Source organism: Plecotus auritus (assembly GCF_963455305.1).
Source record: "Plecotus auritus genome assembly, chromosome: 7".
NCBI classification, from domain to species: domain Eukaryota; kingdom Metazoa; phylum Chordata; class Mammalia; order Chiroptera; family Vespertilionidae; genus Plecotus; species Plecotus auritus.
Genome location: NC_137774.1, coordinates 1,985,610 through 2,012,148, shown reverse-complemented (window position 1 = coordinate 2,012,148; position 26,539 = coordinate 1,985,610). Strand labels below are relative to the sequence as shown.

The window sequence follows — 26,539 nt, the reverse complement described above, 5'->3', positions numbered from 1 at the left end:
TGTTTCTCTCTCATCGATGTTTCTAACTATCCCTCTCCCTTCCTCTCTGCAAAAATAATCAATAAAATGTATTTTTTTTAAATCAAAGGAAAAGAAACAAGACATAGGCAAGACTCACAAAATCTCGTTACTTTATTGCACCAAGATCTTGGCAATATGGGGGTCCACAGCCCCTGGAGGGAAGTGCAGAGAATGGGGCGCAGACCTCCACGCAGAGGCAGCAATGGCGGAGTCGGGGGGCGGAGAGGCGGCCCCTCCCACAGACCCCGGGCCCCCACGCCTCCACTCCAAACACAGAATTAAATTAAACCCAGATTCCAAGTGAGCAGAGGCCCGCTATTAGAAAAGCTCGTTATTTATATACATTTACGTATGCACATGGCATCTAGGATCGGACTAACTTCCTGGGCCCGCCCGGCCCCGGCCCAGTTTGGCGCATGATGCTGGGATGTCATGGGGGGGAGGGCTCACCTCCGACAGAGATAAATGCTCAGCGCTGCCCACAGTGACGGGTGGCGGTGACAGACACAGCTCCTCAGGAGGCTCTACAATGACCCCACGGAGGAGGGCGGGGCTGATCCCGAGGGCAGATGGGAAAGGAAGGGGATGAGTCTGTCCGACAACAGCACCCTCTACCCCGCCAGGGCGCTGCAGGAAACCGGGAGGCCCTCCCACGGCCACACACGGCAGAGGCACACCTCCCCTCGGAGGCGACAGGGACGGAGCGCAGGTCTCTGAACAGGTGGGGCCGACAGGCCGAGGCCAGGCCCTTGCGAAAAGGCAGAGGCTCGGCCCAGCCCCTCGCTTTCTTGGGACCAGACGGCCCCAGTGCGGCCGCTGGCATCTCCTCCCAGCTTTTCAGAGGAAACGAACACAGGGAGGAACACCCCGACGACCCCCATGGAAAAGTGCACACGCCTCCCCACAGCCCTCAGGGCAAGGGCAAGGGCAAGGCCGACGGGAGGGGCGGGGCGCGGGGTGAGCGCGGGCCAAGGCGGCCGGCTGTGAGGACGGGTCCACGCAGCCCTCGGCCCGACTCCACGTGCAGCAGGTCCCGGGGAAAGGAGCCGTGATTGTCAGATGTACTCGAACCCTTCTCCCCCGGGTCCCCTGTGCCTGTTCTGGAAACCATCGCCCCGACCGAGGATTCCCCGTGATTTACTTTACACGTGTCAGGCCCGGCTCGAGAGGTCCAGTGGTCTGCAGTTACAATCCGCTCAACGGGAAAGCACATGCGGAGCAGGGAAGCCAGGGTCTGCAGGCGGGAGGGCACTGCTGGGGCGCCCAGGCCCGGCCAGAGGACGGTGCGTGTGAAGCCGGAACAGGAAGAGGACCTGCCCACGACGCCACCTGGACAGAGGCCGCGGCCTGCGGCGGAGGGGAGGCCGGGAAGGCGCTCAGAGCAAGCAGCAGCCCAACGGGAGGGGCCGGCTCAGCAGCTCAAGCCCCGGCCGCCTGCTCCCGAGAGCGTCCAGTTCCCTGCGAGGACGGAGGCACGGGGCCGCCTCGGCTCCGCTTTCTGAGGGGGACGGCAAGGCGGACAGGGCCCTGCGAGGAATGGGCAGGGCACAGTGGGGGCCGCGAGCCACCGGGAGCAGGTGGTGGGCGGCCCGCCGAGAACAGCAACCAGCCGCCACGTCACCCAGGCGCGCACGCACACGAGAGCGCAGCTGCCGGCCCTGCTCCGTCCCCGCCGGCCCCACTCCGTCCCCGCCGGCCCTGCTCCGTCCACGGCCAGCCCTCCTCCGTCCATGGCCAGCCCAGACGCGCCGCCCAGTCCCCGCCGGGCAGCTGCCTGCTCCACCCGGCACGGTGTGGTTTGTCGCCAGAGGCCCTGATCCCCGGAAGCTGGAGCCTCGGCGCCATCCTCTGCGCAGGCTGGCGGTGCAGGCCCGGGGGTGACCCAGCCAGCAGCCCACACGGACCGCTCCCAGGAGGTGATGCCCGTCTCCGAGTGTCTGTGGGGCAAACAACAGTCATCCTGACAGAGAAAGGGCCCTGCGAGTCCCCTCCCACCTCCAGCGTGTCCAACAGGGACCACCCGGGGCCTGGGATGGAGCAAGGCCTCCTCTGCAAGTGACGCCGTGTGCGTGCACCTCACCCCACACCCGCACCCCATGCACTCTCACTCACTGCACCACACACACTCACTCACACTCACACACCAACCCACAGCCCACACTGACCCATCTCGGCAGCAGCGGCTCAGCGGCGGTAGCTGAGGCTGGTGGCCTTGGCTGGATGAGTCACAGACCAAAAGTTCCGTCTGTTCTGAAGTTTCTGGAAGGCATTGAAGTTTCTTTTCCTTTCCCTCTTGAACTTCTTAATTTTCTTTTCCTGTTTTGAGAATCACAGGTGTCACACCTGCCGGAAGGGCTGTCCCAGGTCCCAGCGGCCACTACGTGCGACAGCACTCTCCCCGCGCAACATGACCACGCCTTACTCCTCCCGCGGCCTGTGGGAGCGCCCACTCCCCCTCACTGATGAAGGGCAGGAGCGAGCGGGGACCAATGCCCCGCCCGGGGCCACATTTACGGCGGCCAAGCAGAACTGCACCTGGCACCTGGCTCCAGGTGGGCCGCAGCCACGTCCAACTGCCCGAGAACCCGGCCCTCCCCGACCGCGGCTGCGCCGTACCTTCCCACGATCAAACTCTTCATCCCAGTCGTCGATCACCGTGGAGGCGCGGGCCAACCTGCTGTCGTGCATGGCATCCCGGCTGACGGCCGACACCTCGCCACCCCACGTCAGAACTGCAAGACATGCGCGTTGGCACCTCGGATTCCCACCACCCTCCTCGTTTCTGTCTTAGTCTCCTTCTTAAGAGAGCTACCTTTGCCGGGTGACACGGTTCTACAGCTTGGAGGGTGCAGTTCCCTGACACGTCGCCTGTACTCTGCACCGCATGCCCACGCCCTCAGTCAGAGCTCCTGTCCTCACAGGTGACCCCTTAGCCCTAGAACTGCCCCGCCCCCACCCAGCGCCGTTGTTTTTAAACCCTCGGCCTCAGCTGAGAAACAAAGATCTCGTGTTCTTTCTCCAGGTCTGATTTACAAAAATAACCTTGCGAGTAAGAAGTCACCCTTGGGTGCTGGGCCAGTGCCGCCGCGCCCTCCCTCCTGGCCTGGCCCCCGGGGTGCACGCTCTGTGCTCTCCCTCTCCTGCCCCTGGACCCAGGCAGAAGCTGTTCTGGATCCTTCCACAGATAACTCCCGCCCCGTGAGGACCAGTTCTTGACCTCTGTGCGATGGGGTCAGCTGGGTCCGTCTGGACACACAGCCCATCTTACAGCCCAGTGATGCCTGCGCTCGGGGCACCGGGGTCCACCCCCAACACGACACAGGCCAGGCTCGAGCAGCACCTTTCCTCCCGTAGGCTTTGTCCGACGCGCATTCGAGCAGCTCCCAGACCACACTGGCACCGCGCTCCGTGCTCCAGGAGCGCCGCGGAGCCGGCTCCGGCCCTGCAGGCAGACACACACACACAGTACGCGTTTGCACCGCCACCAGGAGCGACCACCCTGCACGCAGAGCAGGCCTCCGGGCCAGTCTTCCCGCCGGAAGGGGCTTCCCACGAAGCAGCCCTCCGCCCACCCCAGGACCCGCCCCGCCCGGCGCACACCTGCGGGGTCCCCAGGACCCTGGCCGCTGACGGCAGGCGTGGGGCCGCTCCCGGGGACGGCAGGGCCCCTCCAGCCTTCGGGGTGCTCCTTCCCTTCTCCTTCCCGCCGGGACTCCGGCTTCCTCTTTTTCTTCTTCTTTTTCCTTGGAGACGCTGCCGTGGCCTCTGGCTCGGCGTCCGAGGGGGAGCAGCTCCTGGGGGCAGCGTCAGCCGTCAGCTCCCTGCCCCTTCCACTGGCGCGTCTGACCCAGTCACCTGGACAAGCCCCCCCCTGAGCCTGGCCCGGGGACCAGCCCCGCTGCTGCCCACACCGCAGCCAAGCATGGGGGCGCTGGAGGTCCACCCAGGAGAGTCCTACAAGCGGGTGATGCAAGTGCAGGGCCAGCCGGGCTGGGTCAGGTGACCAGCTGTGCAGTGCCAGCCAGGTCTGCTGCTGCCACCCACTCGCCTGGGTCAGCAGGCTGGAGCTGCAGGCCACACCCTCCAGGAGTGGGGGGGGGGGTGTTGGTGGGCAGGCAGGGTGTCTGGCTCCTGGCTCTCACCTGCGCCAAGGTGGGTCCTGGCGGAGGCAGGCTTCTCCTTCTCCTTCTCCGCCAAGGCCATCCACTCCCTTCCTCCTCTTCTTGCTCACGTGGGGGCTGTCCGACCTGCATCCCACCGGCCAGCCATTCACCAGGCCCCGGCCATTCACTGGCTGCTGCCCACCCTCTGCCTCTAGGCTGGGAGCTGGTGGCTCCACGCTGCCCTCCTGCCTGCGCTCGGGGCGCCAGTGCTGCCCCTGCGCCTGCCCCTCCTGCAGAGGGGCGATGTCCGTGTCCTCGGGGCGCTTCCTCTTCTTCCTCCTCCTCTTCCCTGGAGGGACCGCTGCCTCCCCCGTCTCTGAGCCCTGCCTCAGGGCCTCTCCCAGGCGCTTCCGTTTCCTCTTCTTACAAAGGCTCTGAAGGGGCTCGCTGGCCTCTGGCTGGTGTGGGGCGGCCCGGAAGCCCCCGTTGACCTGAGGCAGGGGAGCAGAGGCGGAGTTCGGGAGGCTGCTGGGCAGGGCGGCGGCGTGGGGGGGCTTTGGGAGGCCAGATGATCTGGGAGTAGGCGACACAGCCCTGTGAGGACAGGCGGGCAGTGAGGACGGCTGTTCTGGGACCCAGGCCCACCCTCAGCAGGCCCCTCCCCCCAGCTAGGGATCACCCCCAGGAACCTCAGCTTAAAAAGCTAGGTGTAAGTTAAAAAGACAGACGAGCGATGAAATTCAGGCCTCCTTAAGATCAAGGTTAACAGAAGTCATCGTCCCTCTCTTAGTTCCTCATCACCAAGCAGTACAATGTGTGTCTGCACGCTCCAATGCTTTTCATCTTTGATACAAATGTGTAAAAGCTGCACCGGGCAATCAAACCCCACCCGCCGGCGTCTCGGGGTGTCCAGGCACGAGAAGGGCCGTAAGAGGGGCCCGGACAGGCCTGCGCACCTTCAGCTCGGACTGTCCCTGGGACCTGGGCTTCAGGGAAACCAGGGAGTCCGATTTCGCCAGGGAAACGAGCGGGGACGAGGGACGGGTCTAGAGCAGGTCGGGTTCGGCTCTGATCTGTGTCCCGCTCGCTATGGACCCGGAAAGGTTAACTCTCCACGTGAGACGTCCCTGACAATGACCGACCAGAACGCCGGCCTCCGCGGGACCGGAGAACAGTCACGGCCACCATCAGAGCGAGCGAGCTATGGGGCCCAGACTGCACGACCTCTCCACTCTGCGTCCCCCGGAACTGACGCCAAACCAAGAAGAGCACCCAGGTGCACCTCACACCTTCAGGACCTGCCCTGTGCGAACAGAGGGCCCGTCCAGCCGCACGCTGGCCTCCCGCGGCGGCCCCGCAGCTCTGTGGGAGCGCAGGGAAAGCAGCCGGCCCCCGGCCCGGGCCCACGCTTACCTGGCGGCACCGACGGGCCGGGCGCAGGCGGCGGCGGGGTGAGTGGCTTTCCTGGGGTGGGTGAGGTCGGAGAGTGGCGGGAGGGGCGGCGCTCGGTCAGTGCCGGGGGCCCTCCGCAGGGAGCTGGCCTGCAGTTATTGACATAAATAAAAACTTGGTGGTCTAAAAAAGTTGTGGTGAGTGAGAGGAAAAATAAATGTAAAACAACAAAGAAACAAACACAAAACAAATGAAAGAATTCAGAAAGCAGGATGGGGGACAGCGAGGGGTGGGGGGGTGATAGGAGAAGAATCAGAAGTGTTTTTGGTTAGAAACAAAAAGGAAAAAGGAAGGGAATTTCCACAAAAACCCCAGCAGGCCCACTCCACCACGGAGCTCTGCGCTGCACCCAGAGGCGCCCGCGGGCCGTGTCCTGCGGCCACCCCGTGCTCGGAGCACCGTGAGCCCGGCACCCCGTCCTCCCTCTGGGTCCTGGTTCCGCCCCTTAGAGAGGGAGACCTGCATCGCCCCAAGTCTCCGTCAGCACATGGAGTGACAGTGGGAAATCAGGGTTCCCTGAACCCCGACTCCGGGACAGCCCCTCTGATCTGCAGTGCCCAGGAGGCCCCAGGGTCTCGCTCCCCCAACCAAAGCCGCCCGAAACTCCCAACCACGACACCCAAACACCCACCTTCTTGGCAGAAAGGGCCAGCTTCTTGGCGGGCGGAGGAGACATGGCGCTTGTGGGCTCGGTGGCCATATTGCTCAGGGCGGGGGACCGCGGCTTCACCACCGCGGAGGCTTCACCGTTTAGCAGCGCCCTGGGCGAGCTGGCCGTGGGGGTCCTTCCCTGAGAGTCACAGAAGCGGGCGGCCCCGCTCCTGGGGGTTGGGGGACCCTGGGCGGGGTCGCTGCTCCCGGAGTGCTCGGGGCTGGAACTGCTGGAGGCTGCCCTCTCCGGGGCAATGCCCGCAGGCCCGTGCCCGTTGGCAGTCGCTGCAGGCACGAGCTTGGGTGAGGTAGAGAGGCCAGCGCCCCTGCCATCCCAGGAGCCTGGCCTGTGGCTGTCACACCTGCCGCTGGCACCGTGGGACCCCGGAGAAGTCTTGAGGGGCGGGGAGAGGTGCTGCAGGGGGGCCGACTTCTTGACTTTCTTTCCAGGCTCATCCAGGATGGTCGGCAGGGGTGTGGGTGCTTTGGAGAGCCGGGGGGAAGGGGACCCCAAGGGCAGCTTTGGAGGAGTGTGTCCATTCTGAGTCTTCAGGCCCGACAGGAAGCCGTTCCTGGACACGGGCACACCCGTCTCCTCGGGGCCCTGCAGCTTCCTCATGGCCGCTGGGTCCGGTCTCTGAAAGACAGCGGGGCGGGCGGTCAGACCTGGCAGCGATCCGGCAGGTGAGGGGCACAGTGCGCGGGAGCAGGCCCCCAGGGCAGCCGGCCTCGGCCTCGGCCACGCAGTAAACATGCTGCTACTTCTTCAAACTACCTCACCCACGGGCGTGGATCTTTAGAGCCCCCTTCGCTGTGAAAGCAGCACCTTCCCACCCAGATGTGAGAAACACGAACGTACAAAGGAATGACCACAGTCCCAGCCCGCCGCGCAGCCGCTGATGAGCACGTGGTGCTCTCTCCTTGGGGCTTTGCTTCTGCGGGTTTGGGCCACAGAGGGAGCCCAGCTGGCTTCCCGGCCGATCCCTACCTCAGGCCCTCAGTAAGTCTCTCCTGCCGTGGAGGCCACGCAGCTGCACCGTCTCCAGGGTCCCAGTCACCGCCACAGCAAGTCCTCACCCCCTCGCAGACCCCCTCCATCAGGACGCTAAGCCACGGCTCCGCATTCGATGCCCCACCTCCCACCCCAGGCCTGAATCCGAGCATTTACCAGCGCAGCCGCCCAACCACTTCCGGGCTGGTGGAGTCTGCTGAAAAACTACTTGTTAAACCAGCGAAGAGCTGGATCTGGCTCCGTGTTAGCCCACGGGACTGTTTGGAAATGGAACGGCGGGCTGTGAACATGTCCGTGATGGCGCCGCAGTCTGACCCACGGCGTCCACGGTTCCCTCATCCGTTTCAAACGTTTGCTCACTGATCCTGCGTCCTCTGCCCGGCCCCAGGGTGGTTTTGCATCACCTGAGTGACTCCTTCTCCTGCCTCACTGCTCTGTTAGTAACAACAAGCCCCCCGTTTTCAGCAGAAAACTTCAAAGACACACAAAAGTAACGTCAAAGGTATTTCTTAGTTGTTAACGTTTTGCCACATTAGTGTGTGTATACTCTGCCCCCCATTTCTTTTTCTAACCATTTGAGTAAATTTTAGTCACAACCCCTTTCCCCCTAAGTACATCTGTGTGCGCTCCTGAGAAAAAAGGCGTCCGCTTGACACACCCAGCGAATCTGCCTGTCAGGAAATCAGCACTGTGCCCTCCTCACGCCGGCAGCATTAAGCGTGAGGACGGGACGTGTTTGCCGGATGCTTCAGGCCAAGAGGCTGCTCAGCGAGCCTGTCCCTGTGCTTCTGCGTGGCAGCTGGTCCAGAGCAGGGACACAGCGTGACCTAGTCCTGAATTGCTGGGTCATCGCTGACCCTCCTCCTGCTCACCCTGTCAGCTGACGACCGACTGAGGAGAGAACACGGACCAAAGTAGGACAGACTGTCTGCCTCTCGGGCCACCGGGCACAGCGCAGCCTGCCGAGAGCGGGGCTCCCTCCACGCCCAGGAGGCACCGCGCGTGGCAGACTCCGATCCCCTTGAGGAGGTACCTTTCCAGGCAGCAGGGACGAGAGGGCCCCATTGCTGACGCTCTTCCTGCCGTGGTCGAGAACGCCACCGGGGCGGCCGGAGAGGGCGGAGCCCGGCCTGGAGATGGCGCCCTCGGGACTCTTCTTGGAGCCTGGAATTCTGTCCAAGAGAAAACGGGTCAGGGATTCTCCTACTAGCACTGCAATCATTACAGAACCTCAGGTGAGAAGGGGCCAGAGTAAACGCAAGTCAAGGTGACAGTTCCCTAAAACAGATGGGAAGGCAGAAACCCAGCGACGCCTGACCCTCCTGGTCTGTCTCTGAAAGCCCGCTTTGCCCTGAGCCACGGGAAGCTGTTAGGCAGCTGGGACGTGTGCTCCGTACAGCAGAGCGAATTACAGTTCGAGCTCCAAGACCAGAGGCTCCGCTTATCAGAAAGCCAGACCGATGCCTCAAGCTCCTCATCCAAGGTTAGCAGCACACATACGAGGCCGCAAAAATGCCTCCAGGCTCCACGTTCTCCCACCCAGGTCGGTGACAACCAGCTCCCCCAAAAGGCACCTTCCCAAGGTGCTCTGCTGCAGCCCCACCCTGACCACTGACCCCCTCTGACCACGGAGCCTCCCCCTGACGAGTACTTCACGGCCCACCGAGGTCACTGCCCACAGCGGAAGGGGTGCTGGCTAGCCAGTGTCTCCGATGTGGGCACTGAGAGAAGCGGTCACTTCCGCGTCACATTCACGTCACCTCGGGGGGGGGGGGGGGAGTGGGGGGGGGACAGAGGGACTGCTTGGACCTTCCCAGAGGCTCTGGCTTTTACAACAGCAAGAGGACGTGGTCTGAATGTCCCTCCCGGTGGACACTGCCTCCCCCACGATGGGCAGAAGGGGGTGGGCATTACCGCAGGTAGAAGAGCACGTAGGCCTGCTGGTTCAGAACCACCTGGATGTTGCTGGAATGGACCAGGGAATCGTTCATCTGGTACCACTGCCCGCTGCTTGCCTGGAGCAGCCCAGGGTGAGGGAAGGCAAAACAAACAGCAGACTTTCCATGAGCCTCGCTTTTAAACAGGGAGCGAAGAATCCGCCGCTCACCGCCACCCACGTTAACTGGCAGCGATTCCACGTGACTGTCTGTCTCACTGTGAACGCAACCCCATGCTGCGCCGAGTCCCCTTCCTTCCTGGCCCACAGTCCCAGGCTCTTCCTCCCGAGGGCATGGGGGCAGCTCCGATCAGCAAGGTGTCTCCCCCACACTGGGCCTCCCCGAGTCGCGTCCCGGGTTCTAGGCCAGAGCCCCGGGAGCAGCCCCTCCAGAGCCTCGCCCAAGTGCACGCCCACGGCTGCCCCCGCGGACAGTCTCGGAGCCGCTGACCCACCCACCCACGCGCCGAGGTCACACTGGGCCGGAGCACCGCTGCAGAACACGGCCACCCCCCGACACGCACGCTGCGGAGGCTGCCTCTGTGCCCGGACAGACCCACCTGCCAACCTGCCGGGGTGCACCCTCCGCCACCCACCGCGAGCGGGGCCACCGACCTTCACGTAGCAGTAGTAGTGCCCGGCGTGGCAGCTGTAGCCTGAGTGGACCAGGACGGCGTACAGCCCGTACACGACGGGCTCGCCGCTGCTCCGCGACATGTACGGGCGGATGTTCAGGAACTCGGGGTAGCCCACGTCCTGCGGGGAAGCCCAGGAGAAGGCCGTTCAAGGCCGTGTCTGGCTCCCGGAGGTCAGCACGCTGCGGTGCTTCCCTGCACATCCTCTTCCTCCTCCTGCGGAGCTCAAAGTTCAAAAGCCAACACGCACCCTAGGCTCGCGAGCCCAGTGCAACCTGGCCAGATGCGAGCCCCCAGATCCAACGACCGTTGTTTCTCAAACTGTGTCCCGCTGGGAAGTAGATCTACGAGTTCCGCAGGCAAATCCACAGGATCTCACTCTCCACCGACTACGTCCCACCGACTTCCCGGTGCCGGGTGCGGTGGAAGCTCCTTTCTGCTAGTACGGCCAATGACTCCCCAGACAATTAAGTCCAGAAAACCCTTCATAACAAATTCCCCTCTGGGAGAGTCAAAATGCTGCATAGCTTACGAAAGGCTCTGAGAAGGCCTGCAATTAAAAAGAACTGGCATTTCTGAAGCAGTGGGGCACCGAGCACTTCCAGGGCACAGCACTGACGTTCTGCAGAGCTCCAATCGGGGAAAGGCTGATCGGAGCCAGCCGGCGAGGAGGCTGAGGCTCGGCAAGGGCCTTGCTCCAAACTGTATCATGAGGCTCTAACCGACAGGAACAGACCTCTAGCTTCTATGCGACACGACATCGTCTGATAGAACACAACCGTGCAAAAAGTATACTTTACTCCACACCCACAAGCCACAGCCTGAGTGCACTGGTCTAGACACGAACAGGACACGGAGGACCAGAGCCTCCCAGTCCACGTCCATGTCCATCACACACCCTCTTCAGGACGTGGCCTTGCCCTTGCACACCAGGAGCAGACCAAGCCCGGGAGAGGGCGGGAAAAGGCTGGGAAGACAGCGGTTCTCGGACAGGGCTAAGTGTGTGTAATGACCATTTGGAGGTTTTGTAAAAAGCGCAGATTCCTGGGCCCGTCTTCCAGGGATCTGGACTCACCGGCTCTGGGTAGAGCCCGGAGTCTGTGTTTTGAAGGAGCAGCCGCCGAGGAGCCGAGCCCGCGGGGGCACTCACCTTGGTGATCTTGCCCCCACTGAAGTTGGCGAAGCGCTTGAGGGAAAGCGTCAGCACGTTGGATGCCCTGTGGATGGTGAAGCGCTTGCTGGCGGGCACCTTCTTCTTGCACCTGAGGGGGGCGTGGGGGTCAGCTCGCGCTCCCAGGGACTGTCCTCACACTAGCTAGTAACCGTCAGGCTGTGCGGGAACAACGGCTCTTCCTGCACGAGACGTGTGGCTCCTGCATCCCTACCGACCAGCCAACACCGCTGCGGGGAGGGAAGCCGGAAGCAGACCAGGCAACGTAAAGCTCTTCCGAGCTCGAGGCTGCGACGCAGAAGGGACTGTGGGCTGACGCAGCCGAGAACAAACCGGAGCCGACCGGCTGGTGACAGCGGGGCAGGCAGGGATTCCCTGCACAAAGGCAGACACGAAACAAGGGGGAGGGGGCAGGCGCAGGGACCGGCAGCTCTCGAGCACAGGGGCGGGCATAGGGGGCGCTAAAGGCAGTGTTTGGGCAGAGAATGGTCAACCCAGAAGCAGAATTAAGGAAACTGTTATTTACAGCTTTTAAACGACCTAACTGGACCGTTAACAACACCCCCCCACACTAAGCCTGCACAACCCCCAAAGGACGGGTCAGAGCTGCGTCTGCGGAGGTGGAAAAAGGCCAAGAAAATATAAGACATGGCAGTCGCGGAATGGGGTCACCTAAGGGCAGGGTGGCAGTGGGGCCCTGCAGCGGACGGGCACGTGCACGGCCCTGGGACACGGGACCATTGCAGGGCCTGCTTCCCACAGGACAGGGAGGGCCCTGGGAGCGCCTGGGTCAGAGACCGCGGGCACTGTCTGTGGCCTGCAGTTTCTTGCTGGAGGACGTGCTGACGGTCCTCAATGTGGGCAGCCACCCTGCGGGAGGGGCCACAGCAGCGTCAGGTCAGATGACCTGGGACTCACCTGGCGCACATGTAGGCATTCTCCCCGCTCAGGGCGTCCGGCTTCACAAAGAGCTCGAGCGCGCGCACAATGTTCGCCGCCTGCTGAGGGCGGAAACGGAGCGTGAGCGCGGAGAAGGCTCCCTGCACAGCGCCAGCGCCAGGCCCTCCAGGCCCTCCAGGCCGAGCAGCAAAGCCCGCACTCCGCTGGCACAGAAACCGGCCACCGGCTGCCACCTGGGCCTCAAAGCCGTAGCAAAGGGACACGGGAGCCAGGCTGCCCCCCTTCCTGCCCCGATGGGCAGGCTCAGAGCGGGGCTGACCAGGGACGGGTTCTGGGTTCCACACACCTGAACGTTCTCTTTGTTTTTGGAAATGAGAGCGAGAGAAAGGTGCGTGGAGAATGGCTGGAAAGAAATGTGCGAACATGCTGGTTCCTACTGGGGGGGGGATGCTAAGTGTCTCTGCCTCATCTCCTCATCTGTGTGGACATGGGCGTGTGGGTTTGTCGTGTGGGGCTTTCGCCCTCTGCCCTCGGGTCCTGTTGCAAACAGACGGGGGGTGGGGGGGGGGGTGGGGGGGGTGTGTACCCGGATCTCCAGCGCCACGTCCAGGTAGGGGTCGTAGGTGTCCGAGACGCTCTTGCACGCCGAGCACTTCACTGCAACAGAGCACAGAGGCGGCGTGGTGAGGTCCCCCCCGCCAGGAGTCCGAGCCCTAGAGCCACGAGGTCCCCTCGGCAAACCGCCCCTCGAGCCTCAGCATCCGGGGAGAGCTCACTGGCCCCTGGGTCCGTACGACGGCGCACATCAGGCCCAACGCTGCCCGAGGAGCTAGGCCAGCGGTCGGCAAACTCCTTAGTCAACAGAGCCCAATACCAACAGCACAACGACTGAAATGTCTTTGGAGAGCCACATTTTTTAAACTTAAACTTCTTCTAACGCCACTTCTTCAAAATAGACTCGCCCAGGCCGTGGTATTTTGTGGAAGAGCCACACTCAAGGGGCCAAAGAGCCGCATGTGGCTCGCGAGCCGCAGTTTGCCGACCACTGAGCTAGGGCATCACGGGAAGAACCGCTGCCCGCACTGCACACGTGCTGACGGTTTGCTCACACTTCCTCCCAGGAACAGGGTGCCCGTGAGGCACAGGCTCGGCCTCGGGGCCTGCCCAGGAGAGCCCAGCCTGGCGCTAGCTCTCAGCAGCGCCCGGTTCACCCCGTCCTGACAGGAAGGAAGGGGGAGAGAAGAGCTTCCACTTACCACGCGACCTGAGGTAGCCTCCAAAAATCTGGTGGACCAAAGTGGTGGCCTGCGTCTGACGGTCCAGCCTGTGAAGAGAGGCCACAGCCATCAAGCGGGTGCCAGGCCACAGCAAAGCAGCGCTGGCACCCCGCCCAGCGCCCCGCCCACTGCACACCCCAGGACATTCCCCCACCACCCGGAGGCTGGCACACCCAGCAGGCGTCTCGGCAGGACCCTGGCAGTGCTCGGATCCACATGGCCCGCTCCCCACCCCCACCCCCGCAAGCCTGACGCTGCTCTCAGAGGGCGGCCTCGCTCCCACTCCCCCGCTCAGGTCCCACTCAGTCCTGCATGGTCACCTCACCCTCCACTGGCTGGGCATGTACCAGCCTCCGATCTGGGACAGAGGCCACCGGGGGGTCCTTTCCGCAGGACAGCAGGGGTCCAGGCAGGGGCTCAGGTCGGGCAAGCCTGCGTTCAAGTCCCCCAGCCCGTTTACTAACTACCGGACGCGGAGCATAATGCCCGAGCGCTCATGTAAGGAAGATTCTCGAAGCAACACCATATCCAGCCTCTGCTCCAGGTTTTCACCCGCGGCCCCTGCACCTGCCTGCCTCGTTCCTCAGAGCCACCGAGACCGCCAGGACACAAGTCTCACCGGCCCTTCGTCTTTAAAAGAGATGGAAACTCCACAGGGAACACACAGCGCGGCCCACTCCCTCCCAGGACAGCGTCCCCTCCACCGGCACCTGCCCCCATCTCCCCAGACACGACTCCCCGCCAGGGCTCCTCACCACAGGTAGCAGCCTGGAGGACTCTACACACATGCACGTGCGCACACACGCACACACACACACACACACACACACACGAGAAAATGCTTGCACGGCCTCCGCCACCTGCAGAGCGTGCTGAAGGCCCCCGTCTCAGCCTGCTGTCCCATCGATGTGACTGTTGACAGCAGGGCCACCCAGGCCCCGGGAGCTCAGTGAGGAAAATAACTCCAAGACACATGGGGACCAACAGAGTCACCAAATTCTTATTTGCAAAGTCAGGAAACGGAAAGTGAGCAGCACCGCCTCCTATCGCCACCACCCATCGGAAGGCGGCACACTGCGCTCCAACCGGCAGCCAGGAGAGCCAACTTCGGTGGCTCCCTCCATGCGACGGCAGCTGCCCGGGTCACCCAAAGGGGCTGGGACAGAGCGAAGGGAACCACAGGACCCTCTCCGTTCGGCCCGACACAGCCTCCAACGCCAGATTACCCGTAAGCAGGAAACAGAAGCGATGCCAGCCGCCGGAATGATGCCGCCCGCCTCGGGGCAGGTCTCGAGTGGTCCAGAAACACAAGTGAGGGCAAGACAGGGAGCCAGAGGTGGCCCGAGCCACAGAAACCCGCAAGCATGCAGCTCTCAGGCTGGGGTACCAGGGCACCGCCGGGGAGGCAGCCCCCGAAGGCGGTGGCTCTCCGCCAGAGGCAAAGGCAGGCGGGCTCCCGGGGAACCGGCGGTGAAGGGCAAGAGAAGCAAAGGAGGAGCTCGGGCCGGAAGAAGCTGAAACTACCACAGCCACCCGGCCCTCGGCCTCCACCAGAGTGCACGGCCCCGGGCGGCAGGGGCGCCGGGGTGAAAGCCGTGCGAGTCGCCCAATCCCGGGGGCAGATGAAAACAGCCTCCCTGCCAGCCAGCGGTTCAAGCAGAAAACAGGAAACCAGAAGCAAGCCTGCCCTTGTTAAAAGCAAGGCCCAGACACAAGCACCGAGCGGGCGGCGCACCCCGCGCTCCCGGCTGAGAGAGCATCCGGGGGCGGACACCACCCGCCTAAGAAACTTGCCAACTCGGACAGAGAGAGAGTTAACTGAGCTCAGGAAGGACGTGGGGAAAGACTCGCGTCAGGCACGGAGGCTGAGCTGCAAGTGCCCCTGCAGGAGAGCTCAGATGAAGCCCGTTCCCAGACCATAACCCTGGACCCTCCCCACCTCAGCCCAGCCTCCCCGACTCTCCCGCCTCCAGGGTCTGGCTCATCTGCCTGGCACAGGGTCAGGGTCAGTCATGGTCCTGAGAGCTCTCCGCCCGGGCAGGGCTGGGGCCCAGTGCACCGACGTGCTGCACCCACCCGCACAGCAGCCCCCGCATTCCCCAGGCCTCAGCCCCGGGGGTGGAGGGGAGCCGGTGGGAGGCTGCGTCCTGGGCTCTCCACTCAGCACTCACACACCCTCCTGAGCTCTGAGCACCGGCCTCGGCACTGGGCGGGGCAAGCACAGGGGGCCTTTCCCAGGGAGCAGGTGCAGCCCGACTGAGGTCAGCAGGTCTGGACCTGATGCCACAGCGCAGAGGGAACGGGGTGGGAGTGAGGCCTGGCTGCCCCCCTCTCCCCGTGAGGAAAGGGGGGGAGGGCAGCACGTACTTGGCGTAGCCGTTCAGGCAGGCCTTCTGCATGGCGTCGATGGTGTACCGCAGGAACTCATGTGCGTCCTCCTGGTTTCCGAAGCGGAAATGCCGGGCAATCTCTGCGGAGAGGAGGGAGGAGCATCATCAGACAGGAGGGGAGCCCCTGCTTCTTCAACGCGCCATGTGCGTGCCTGCCTCCCCGTGACCGGTCCACGGCAGACCTTTGCAAGGGCAGCGAGGAAGCGAGCACACGCACGTGACACCCCCTCATGGCCCAACTTCCCAGGTGAGACCAGGGAGTTCAAACCCTCCCACTAGACAGGAGCGGAGGCTCGGGGTGCCCACACTGACCGTAAACCCACCTCAATCCCGTGTTCCCAAGCCAACTCAGCATGGCTGGATTCGTTATGCTTCAACCCAGCTGGCTTCCAACACCAGCTACCTGTCCCGCCTGCTGGGAGGCCATCAGACGTGGCCTCCCCCCATCTCCATCGCCTACTCACTCACGCTCACCTGCCCCCACGATGACACCGTCTCCACAGACCCCGACCACAGCAGTCCTGAGCCCACAGCCCTTGTGTGCACCGCCAGCGCTCCACACCCAGTCATTGGCCCTGAAGTCTCAGGGCGCCCCGTCCCCCTCCACTCCCAGCAGCTGCTGCAGAGCCAGCCGGCGGGAGGCCGGGACCACTTACTTCTCAGGTCCCGGATGAAGGACACGGGCTTGATGGCGTTGCCGCTGTTGGCGAAGGCCTGCACGAGGTGGTTCTGCATGACGCACAGCATGCAGAAGCTGCCCTGCGGACCTGCGGGCGAGGCCTGAGGTGAGGCTCCCCCCCCCACACACACGCACACACACATACATGCAGGGGCCATGACCAGACTCCCCCCTTGCCTCAGGGGCCACGCCCCCCCGCAGCTGTGCTCCTCTCACCCGTGACTGGGGTCGTGTGGGGACCCCGCAGGTCCTCCTGCTTCTCCAGCACAGTGACTTACAGGGATCAGGCCTGATGCTCACGGCGGAGTTTAGGGCCGTGTCTCTGACTCCAGCTGCATCACAGGGCCAACAGCCAGAACACTTAGGGCTCCTGCCCCCGCCTGCCCGCTGCCCCCAGGAGATGCCCGCTCCCGTGTCAGGGCTCGGGACACTTCTGTGAGGCCCCATGAGGTTAACAAGTCCCGTCTGTGGGCCATCCAGCCTGGTACATGGTGCCAAACCACCAGGTGGCAGACACGGGCCCGAGTGCTGGCAGCAGCTGCTCCCCCAGGCCGAGTCCATCACTGACACTACTGTTCCTCCCAGGCATGCGGCCAGACAGGGGCGTGACTCCCCTTTACTGAAAGTTATGGGATACTGAAAAGCAGAGACGCACAAGACTGTCCCACCACCCAGCTCACGTTAGGTTCCCAAGGGAAGCACTAGGAACCCTGCACCCCTCCCAATGCTCCCAACCCCCTCCCGCTCCTTCATCACAGACCACAGCCCGAGCCAGGCCATCGCCATCCCCAGCGCCTCGGTGTGGGAATGCACTGCGCACCCCGGTCAACGGCACGGCAGCTGTGGGTAAGCTTCCTCTGTATCGACCGCACACGCGGTGCGTGTCACCCGCAGCCTGCTGTCCAACTCCCGCAGCCTGCGCTCAGCCCTCGCACACGGGAGAATGGCCCTGAGGGGCGGAGCAGTCCACTACACAGGCCCTGCTAGGGGATGCTACCCTCCCTCCCTCTCCTGCTGCCACGTGACGCTGCCGAATGGCCCGTGCCCGTATCCTGGTGTGCGACCTTGTCTCCAAGGGCAAGCGTGTCCTGCCGCAGTGAGACCTCTCCAAGCAGACTGCATTCCATCACTCATTCTCCCGTCAGCACCGACACCGGCAGCCAGGCCACCCCGGAGTCAGCACTGAAGCAGCACACAGCTGTTTGCTGCACACACAGCAATGCCACTGTGGCCCCAGCTGGGTGGCTGAGTCAGCTGGAGCGCTGTCCCATCCAACAAAAGGCTGTGGGTTCGGTTCCCAGTCAGGGCACATACTTAGGCTGAGGGTTCGGTTCCCGGTCAGGGCACATACTTAGGCTGTGGGTTCGATTCCCAGTCAGGGCACATACTTAGGCTGTGGGTTCGGTTCCCGGTCAGGGCACATACTTAGGCTGTGGGTTCGGTTCCCGGTCAGGGCACATACTTAGGCTGAGGGTTCGGTTCCCGGTCAGAGCACATACTTAGGCTGTGGGTTCGGTTCCCGGTCAGGGCACATACTTAGGCTGAGGGTTCGGTTCCCGGTCAGGGCACATACTTAGGCTGAGGGTTCGGTTCCCGGTCAGGGCACATACTGAGGCTGAGGGTTCGGTTCCCGGTCAGGGCACATACTGAGGTTGAGGGTTCGGTTCCCAGTCAGGGCACATACTGAGGCTGTGGGTTCGGGCAGCCGATCCAGGTTTCTCTCACTGGGCTAAGGACAGGGCTGCATCCCCCTGGACACTGGGCAGTTTCTGTCTTGCTAGGACCCGGGCGGGTGTGGCCAGGCTTGCGGCAGGAACCACGCGGCTCCACGCCAGCAGGCCCTTGGTGTTCAGGGGACACTTCTGTGTCCTTGAGAACCCCACGGCCTGTCCGAAGAGGGGGAGGCCAGCCAGGCCCGGTGAGGGGTCTTTCTGCGCTGCGCTCTAAGAAAGCTCGAAGCTAAGGTCCAGGACATTTCAGTGAAGCAGGTCCCCCACGTCGTGCAACCCGAAACTTTTATGTGGCAATGCTCTTCCCACCCCCTTCTCCCTGCCTCTGCCCTCTTTACTAATCTTCAATTGCTTACCAATTTTTAAAAATCACTTGTGTTTTTTAAAACAAAGTCTTATCACACATGTGTACTTAAGTATAAAATTGTTTTTCAACTTTACGAACAGGAACCCGTGCTGCGCAGCCTCCTGGAGGTTTCCCTCACCCCTCCCGGAGCTGTGGTCCGCACGCCTGCCCTGACCCACGTGTCCTTCTGCAGACGGGCCCTTGAGCTGCAGACTGTATCTTGCGTAGACACATACACAGGCTTCCTGGTTTACACGAATCGGCTTTTCTGTAGAACTGTGGGTCACAGATGATCTGGAAGGCTGTTTTCCAAAATACGGCAAGTCCTCAACGTGGCCAATAGGTTCTGACACTTGAAGCAAAGTGCCGTATAGCAAACCAAGGCCCACTGACGTAAGGGAGACTGAAGCGCCTACGGCTTCGTTACACTGAGAGGTTGTTATTCGAGGGTCTGCTGGGGTTCTGCCGTTCAGACCAGGATTATGAAGACCTCAGCGATCTTCACCGCACCTTCATCCTCCAAGGGGGGACTGTCCCTGCCATGACGTCAGCCTCCTGCACTGGGTCCTCCAGAGGGGGGAGTGTGCTCTGCCATGACGTCAGCCCCCTGCACTGGGTCCTCCAGAGGGGGAGTGTGCTCTGCCATGACGTCAGCCTCCTGCACTGGGTCCTCCAGAGGGGGGAGTGTGCTCTGCCATGACATCAGCCTCCTGCACTGGGTCCTCCAGAGGGGGGAGTGTGCTCTGCCATGACGTCAGCCTCCTGCACTGGGTCCCCCACAAGGGGGAGTGTGCCCTGCTCCGGTTCTGCCGGCAGGTCCGTCGCTGTCCCTGTCCCTGCTCAGCGGGTGGTGAGCCAGGCTGAGCTTCTCTCCCACTCTTGGCCATGAGCATCCTCTTCTGCCAGGTGCCTGGCCATCCTGCGTGTCTCTTCCTTCCTTTCCCGTTACCTTACAATTCCTCATTTATTCCTGGTACCAACCCTGTGTCCCAGGCTTCGTCTCCCGCTGGGCTTTTCTTTCTCAGTTCTTCACGAACAAGCTCTTCATTTTAATGCAGCCCATTTGTCAGCTTCCCGGAACAGCCGCACTGAGTCTCGGTGAAGCCATCTCCCACCGCAAGGCCACAGAGGCACCGCCCACACGTGTCATGGCAGCGTTACGCTTTACCTTGGACACTACGTGTTCAGCTGTGTGTGTGTATTCTGTGACATGGGGACCCCGTTTCATTTGCCCACATGGAAACCCAGGATGTTTAAAGTCCTCCTTATTTAAAACGAAGACGCACGTACATACAACGCTGTATGTGGCACGGAGGTCCGACTCGGCAGGTGAGGCGCGGGAGCTCTAAGAAGCCGGCAACACTCCGAGGTCCCAGAAAGAACCAGGCTGCAGAGCGGCGGGCAGCCCCGCGCCGTGCTCCGCAGCGGGCCAGGGAGGCGGAGGTGCCAGGACACCTGCTCCCGGGTGCGCACAGGGCCCGAGGTGCTGGCTGTGCTCTGTGCGGTCTGACCCTCCTGCGTGAAGAGGAGACCGCCACTTCTCCCTCAGGCTGCGCGTGTTTAACTTGGCGATCCACGCTGTAGACGCCTCCCGGAGGGAGCTGGTGAGCGTCCTCTCTCTGCTCTCTAGGACAGTTTGTGCGGCCCTGGGACAATCTCATTCTTACCAGTTTCATCACGCTCACCTTGAATCATCTCAGTGGGTGTTTTTCTTCACGAGATTCTGATGTAGTCTCTTTAAGAGCTGGTAAAACACTGGTATAGTGACAGGTGTGAAATAACTGAGTACACTCCCGGGGCAGTCCCCGCAGGCCAGGCCGAGACTCTACCGGTGCACAAATGCATGCACCAGGCCTCTAGTACGCATCTAAGATCTTTGGTTGATTTCTTCCCGCCTCCCCCATCCCCTCGGAGATTCATCAGTCTGTTCCATGTTTCCATGCCTGTGGTTTCCCCTCCTGCGTTGAGCGTCTGCCCCCTGGTGGTCAGTGCACATCATAGCTAGTGGCCAGTCGGGGGTCACTTAGGCTTTTATATGTGTAGGTTGTGCTATTTTCCATACGAGCAACTAGGAACCTCCTTTTGCCCACCCTGTCATTGGACACATCTTTGAAAAGCCCTTTTCCTTATAGGAAATACGCTCAGAGAAGTTTGGAGACCGTTACTCCTCTTGAGCGGTCCTGCGGCGGGCACCCCTGAAGTTGGGTTTTATCGGTTACTAGGTGTCATGAATGTCACCCCTAAGTGTGATCCAGGCTGCACGGTGGCGCCACCAGCACACGGGTCTGTCTAATTAGCCCAGCGAGTTCCGGGCCTCGGAGCCCACCCCACCCCCACGCGGGCACTCACAGCTGCGCGCGTGCTCCCGGGACAGCAGGTAGTTGGCCAGCGGCGGCGTGTAGGTCAGGCACTGCACGGTGGAGTTCAGGAAGCACGTGTTGCCCAGGTTGTGGAGCCCGGCGCCCACGCGGTAGACGCGCTCCCACTTCAGAGACAGCCGCTCCATGGGGAAGAGCACCTTCTGCGGGGCGGGGACCCCGTCGCCTCCACTCTCGTACCCACGCTCGCAGCCTGGGACGGACAGGGAGAGGAGGGTGATGCACTTCCGGGCACAGACAGGAACTACTGCCGCGCACTTAGCGGGCACTTGCCCGAACACGGCAGCGAAGGGTAACTGATGTCCCATTTACTGGCAGCTCCAGACAGCCCAGGGGGACGCCTAGCCGCCCCAGGATCTTCCCGAGGGCGTAGGCCTAGAATTCAAGGGCTCCCACAGGCGAGAGGACAAGATGCAGGGAATGACGAGCCGGAGGAGCCGGGCCCGGCCCCCTGCAGCCCACCCATTACTCTGCTTCTTTCCAAGCCCAGGCTTGTGAGACACGCATTCCTGGGAAATCTAAGGACATGATCTCTTTCTGCCCAGCCCAGGTCACTCCTTCTGCAACCAAGACCCACGGACCCCACAGAGACTCACAACTCGGACCAATCCGCTCTGGTTCCTACTAATCAGTCAACGCTTCGCCCACCCACTTGGTGACCACCCAGCGAGGCCCTCTGCCCGCCGCCAGGCGTCTGTACCCTGTCTCCTGGCAGGTGGCTCATCCCCACGGGGGCGAGCGGCGCCCTCCGGCCTGGGGTTCAGCAGCACGTATTTGCTCCGCAGGGACTGCAGCTGGTAGGAGAAGCTCCGGCGGGCCGGCTCGAACTCGATCTTCTGCAGCAGGACCTTCTTGGCAGAGGCGGCCAGCAACCTCCCCAGCTCGCCGTCATCAGCCGAGTCTTTGCGACCGGGCTTCAGGGCTTCCTTCAGCTTGTCGACGATGGGCATGGCGTCACTGCGGGGCGAGAACACAGGGCCCCGGTAACCAGGTGCCCAGAACAGAGTCCGACTCTGAAGAGCCCCTCTTTGTCACGATGGACCCCAGCCACCAGGAGAGCTCCTCGGAGCGGCTGCCAACCCTACGGAGGAAGCGTAAACCAGAGACCCACGGAACCACGCAGACACAGAGGGTCCACGCTGCTCCTCTCAGAGACAAGGGGCCTCACAGAGAGCGCTGGACACAGAGGCACCAGCAGGCCGGGGCCCCTCTCTCCCAGGGACTGGGGGCTTTGGGCACGTTCCATCCAAAGGCACGCGGGGGGCGGGGAGGGGGGGTCCTAACGTGCTCGGAACCAGGGAAACACCAGTTTTCGCTGGACACTCTGGTTACACCCACGTCCGCGTAACACGGGGGTCAGTGAGGCGAGTCGAGGAGCGCGCCTGTCTGCCCAGACACACGCTCTCCAAATCGAAGCCACAGCCACAGGCGGCCACCGACCGCATGGAAGGAGGCAGCTTCAAACTGTGCAGTGAGTGTGACATACGCCAGGTTTCAAGGACTTAGTGTGGGAATGTAAAACACTCCTATAGCCTTTAGGTTGCTATATGCTGAAATTACATTTGACATATATTTGGTTAAATAAAATAGACCATGAAGCTTAATTTCCGCTTTTTCTTCTTATTTTTTAAAATATATTTTTATTGATGTCAGAGAGGAAGGGAGAGAGAGAGATAGAAACATCAGTGATGAGAGAGAATCATTGATCGGCTGCCTCCTGCACGTCCCACTCTGGGGATCGAGCCCACAACCAGGCATGTGCCCTGACTGAGAATCAAACCATGACTCCTGGTTCATAGGTCAACGCTCAGCCCCTGAGCCAGCCGGCCGGGCTGCTTCTTGCTTTTTAACGTGGCTCGTGTAACCCCTGAAATTGCATCCGTGACTGCATTACTGGACAGGTCACCTGCATAAAGGTGGGGGGACAGGGACGGTGACGGGACTAGAACGGGAAACGCAAGGTGCCCAAATGCAAGCAAAGTGGCAGCGGCAGCCCGGGCTCCGGAAAGGGCAGGCCTCGCTGTCCTCTTAGCTAGAAACTCCAGGGACAGGCACTGTGACTTCCCAGGTCCCCTCGTCTTTCTAGAACAGGGCTAACAACAGCACCACCAGTGGGTGTGCACGCACTGGATGAGGACTGAGCGCCGGCTAGAGGGAGGGTGCTGGCGGGGCGGCCACAGAAACTGACAGACAGGAAGCCCACACCTCTGCCAGCTTCTCTTCCCCACCCGCAGCCAAAGCTCAGCACCATTCCAGCCCGTTAGAAAAACAGGTTCCCATCAGAACAATGGCAATCCCCTCGGGTCCCTGCCCGCCACAGCAGCACCGACTAAGTCAGGAGCACCCCAGACCTAGGCTCTGATGGGAGATGTTCAAGTTTATGGCCATGAAGCATCTAATTTCACACATGGATCAAGTCTGTTTGTCCGTCAAAATGTCTGTCAAGTACAGAATTGTAAAATGTATCTTTAAGAAAGAAAGAAAGTACACGTTCTTTGAGGAAATAAAAGCATCCTTGGGGCCCTCACCCCTGAACGGTCGCACACAGGAATGGATGAAAGGCGGCAGGGACGCACGGCTTACCCGGGACGTGTGAGCCTGGGCCCTCCAACACATGTGCTCCTCGCTTTCGGCACGTTAAACCACCAGAGCTGCGAGCCTGACGTCCAGAACCGGCATCAGAACCTGTGAGACAAACAGCATCCGTGAGGCAGTGTCTCGCTGTCGCACCAGCCCCCTCCAAGTGCGGGGCAGGGAGGCGGACACCTGCCGGGAACAGTCGCTGGGGCTGGAGAAACATCCACGGCGTGGACCTAGGAAGGGCGGGGGACTGAGTCACTCGCTACAAATCCGTTCCCGGGGCAGGAGATGAAAACACGCCTTATGTGAACTTCCACATCAGGGACAAGACTCGCGAACAAAACCTCCAACATTCGCCTGCCAGCTCGTCTAAGCCGCATTCGGAAGAGGGAATCACCAGGGAATGCTCTCCGGCTTTCCCGCGGCATGAACCAGCGAAATTTAAAAAAAAAAAAAAAAAAAAAAAAAAAAATTTTTTTGAAGGAGCAGTAAGAATCGCCAAATTTTCGCTTTTCCTGGTGTGGATTTTCCCCCTTTAATTACCACCCACAGTCGCTATGATTACAAAACACTGAGGTGCTTTCAAGCCCTTTAGTGGGAAAATGCTCAGACACACACCATGTGGGGAGAACAGCACAGGGTCCCCTCACCCCCGTATTCAGTGTCAACCATTATTACTAAGCAGTGCCAACCATCACTATCCCATCATGACCCCTCCCTGCCCTCACAGGACCTTACAGCCAATTTCAGACACATGCTGTCTCCTCCCCGCCAAAGCAGAACAGACCTCCCTACAGTGTCCATGCTGCAGTCAAAACTCTCCCCGCACAGGTGAGCCCTGGGGACAGGTGAGCCCTGGGGACAGGTGAGCCCTGGGGACAGGTGAGCCCTGGTCCTGGGCCAGCGCGGGTCCAAGGGCGAATGTGTGGGAACCGAGCAGCTCAGGATGGACAGAGCTTGGGAGACTGAACCCAACTTAATTGGAGATAAGGACCCGAAACAGCACCTGCCCCAGAGCCTACTCCCCCACGTGGAGTGGGACATTTTGAACCAACATAATTTTCCAGTTCTGACAGCAAGGCCAGCCTCTGTGTCTCCGGTCCCGGTCCCGGTCCCGCCCCCTCCCCCCCCTACAGGAAGCGGTACCCTAAAAATGACTTCCCTGGAAGTGCGGGACCCACAGAACACTGTCCTGCATCACCAGCATCCCCCTCGACCCACAGCTGGACAAATACGCTTGGGAACCAGGAAGGATGCGCGCTCCAGGCCACGATTCTCGTCCGGGGGGGGGGGGACCCCTCCTCCCGGTGTTTTTCTACCTCGGAGAGCGCTCAACACGGCTCCTCAAACAGGCTCTCCGCTCCCCCGAAGCCACCCCAAGGCCCAGCGTCACCCACGTGCCTGCGGGAGGAGCCGGGGAGGGCAGCGCTGGGCCTCCCGGGGGCGCTTTCGAGGGGGGCCTCCGGGCTCCCCTGCCCAGCCAGCACCGGCCCCCGGCTTGGCCCCAGCGAGCTGAGCGCCTCTCTCCTTGAGGCCCACCCCGCACCCCGCACAGGAAGTCCTGCCTCAGGGTGCCACGCTAGCTCCTCAGACCCAGGGGAGACCCGACAGGACCGACCGAGGCAACGGCACTTGAAACCCCACATCCATGACGGCAAGGACCCACCTTCTCCGGGGCGGGCGGGGGGGGGGGGGTCCCAAGGCGCTACTGAGAGGAAGCAAACACGACCCCGCTCCGCTGCCGGGCAGCGCGCTCCTCCCGACCTGACAGCGTCCGGAGCAAGGCCAGCCCCGCGGGAAGGATGCTCCGGGGGCGACGACGCGGCCCAGCGCGGACACAGGTCGCTCCTCCCGCCCGGCTCCTCAGGGCTGCTCTCCGCTCCGCCTCCGGTCGGGTTCGCGGGGGCAGCACCCTGAAGCCAGGGCCTCAACGCGGGCCCCCGAGCCCTTCTCCTTCCACGCAGCCCGAGCCCTCCCGGTGGACCCGGAGCCATCACGGACACGCGCCCACGTTTCCCCGCAGACCCCCAGCCCGCCCCGTGGGCCCTCAGACACGCGCCCACGTTTCCCCGCAGGGCCCCCGGTTGCGCCCGCGTCGGGCCGCAGCTTCCCGCGCAGCAGGCCCGGCGGAGGCCTTTCCCGCCCCGACCGGACAGCAGTCTTGCCCCGGCCCACGCTCCGCCCAAACTCGGCCGCAACTTACAGGCCCGCGGCCCGCCCGCTGCTGCAGCCCCGGCGCTGGCGTCTGCTCGGCGCGGGCCCCGCACACTCACCATCCGGGCCCTCGGCGCTTCACACACGTGTCACCGCGACACTTAAAGGCGCCGCGGCCCGCGCCCAGTGCGGTAGAAGGCGGAAATACCCGGGCGGCTTTAAGAGGAGGGGCTGGCCTCGGCCGCGCTCCCAGAGTCCGCCCACAGCCCTCTAAGCACCGGAAACGTCACCTCCCCATCCGCGGCCCCGCCAGCCTACGCAATGACGCAAGCACGCCGAGCGAAGGCGCCCCGCCCCCTTGGCCAGCGCTCACCGAGTTCCCGCAGAGCACGTGAGGGCCCCACTTCCGGGTCCCCAGCGCGGGCGGCGCGCACACCTGGCGCTGCGTGCTGGCCGCGCCTCCTTCCACCTGCTGGCACGCAACGAGGTGGCGGCTGGGTCTCACCCTCAGGGCTTCCAGGGACCCAGGCAGAGGCCGGCGCGGTCCGGGCAGCCGGCCCAGGAAAGGTGCGGGGAGGGGAGGGACGAGCCCTGCGCAACCCCCTGACCCCCTTCCTCCAAAAGCATCATCCCGTGAAGACTACGTTAAGGCTTTGGTGGGATGTTTGCAAATATGCACTACTTTTGCAGTATTAAAAAATATGTGTTTTATGTTTTGGGAGAGGAAGGGAGAGGGATGAAGAGAGAGAAACTTCCACGAGGTAGGCGCCCCCTGCTAGGGATGGAGCCCAAAGGAATTGAACCTGAGACCTCTTGGTTCATGGGTCCACGCTCAACCACCAGGCTGCATTATTTATTTGTTTCTGTCTGTCTGTCTGTCTGTCTGTCATCCCTTTCCCTTGAAGCAGCTTCAGTGGCCTCGGGGCCGGGGAGAAACCCGTTCCTAGCCTGACCTCTGGTGCTATTCTCCCATTCGGCAAAGGGTGCCAGCGAATAAAGGGTTTTCCCCAAAACCCGAGCCTGCGCACACAGCCCTACCTGCTGTCTCCTCTCAGGCCCCACCTCCAGCCCAAGGCAGGGAATGGGATGGAGAGGGAGAATGGGTGTGACTGGGACAAAGTTCG

The 26,539-nt window shown here is 62.3% G+C and overlaps 1 protein-coding gene across 5 annotated transcripts; it reads right to left on the bottom strand.

The window, feature by feature from the left end:
- Positions 1-1,817: 1,817 nt before the first annotated feature.
- Positions 1,818-25,563, bottom strand: USP36 (ubiquitin specific peptidase 36). Of its 5 annotated transcripts, none has more exons than XM_080681990.1 (21): positions 25,535-25,563; positions 23,265-23,366; positions 21,382-21,638; positions 20,653-20,874; positions 16,205-16,315; positions 15,526-15,628; positions 13,138-13,205; positions 12,468-12,538; positions 11,900-11,982; positions 10,961-11,072; positions 9,791-9,931; positions 9,154-9,254; positions 8,273-8,411; positions 6,208-6,864; positions 5,538-5,665; positions 4,164-4,718; positions 3,622-3,815; positions 3,362-3,463; positions 2,638-2,753; positions 2,187-2,337; positions 1,818-1,958 (listed from the first exon to the last, which is right to left on the bottom strand). In XM_080681990.1, the coding sequence occupies exons 3-20, from the start codon at positions 21,629-21,631 to the stop codon at positions 2,206-2,208; spliced, it is 3,285 nt and encodes a 1,094-aa protein (XP_080538116.1). In that variant the 5' UTR covers positions 21,632-21,638; positions 23,265-23,366; positions 25,535-25,563; the 3' UTR covers positions 1,818-1,958; positions 2,187-2,205. The 5 variants fall into 5 exon arrangements, with proteins under 5 accessions (XP_080538116.1, XP_080538115.1, XP_080538117.1 ...); XM_080681989.1 differs by having other exon boundaries at positions 25,465-25,543; XM_080681991.1 differs by having other exon boundaries at positions 11,900-11,979; positions 25,465-25,543.
- Between the last annotated feature and the right edge of the window lie 976 nt (positions 25,564-26,539).

What these genes read in the sequence shown, in the direction of transcription:
- USP36 (XM_080681990.1), bottom strand. Translation starts at nt 21,631, where the DNA reads ATGCCCATCGTCGACAAGCTGAAGGAAGCCCTGAAGCCCGGTCGCAAA. An exon ending in AATGCCTACATGTGCGCCAG is followed by an intron (nt 11,073 to 11,899) that starts GTGAGTCCCAGG and finishes CGCCCCCCTCAG; the next exon opens with GTGCAAGAAGAAGGTGCCCG. An exon ending in TGGCCCTTTCTGCCAAGAAG is followed by an intron (nt 5,666 to 6,207) that starts GTGGGTGTTTGG and finishes CAATAACTGCAG; the next exon opens with GCCAGCTCCCTGCGGAGGGC.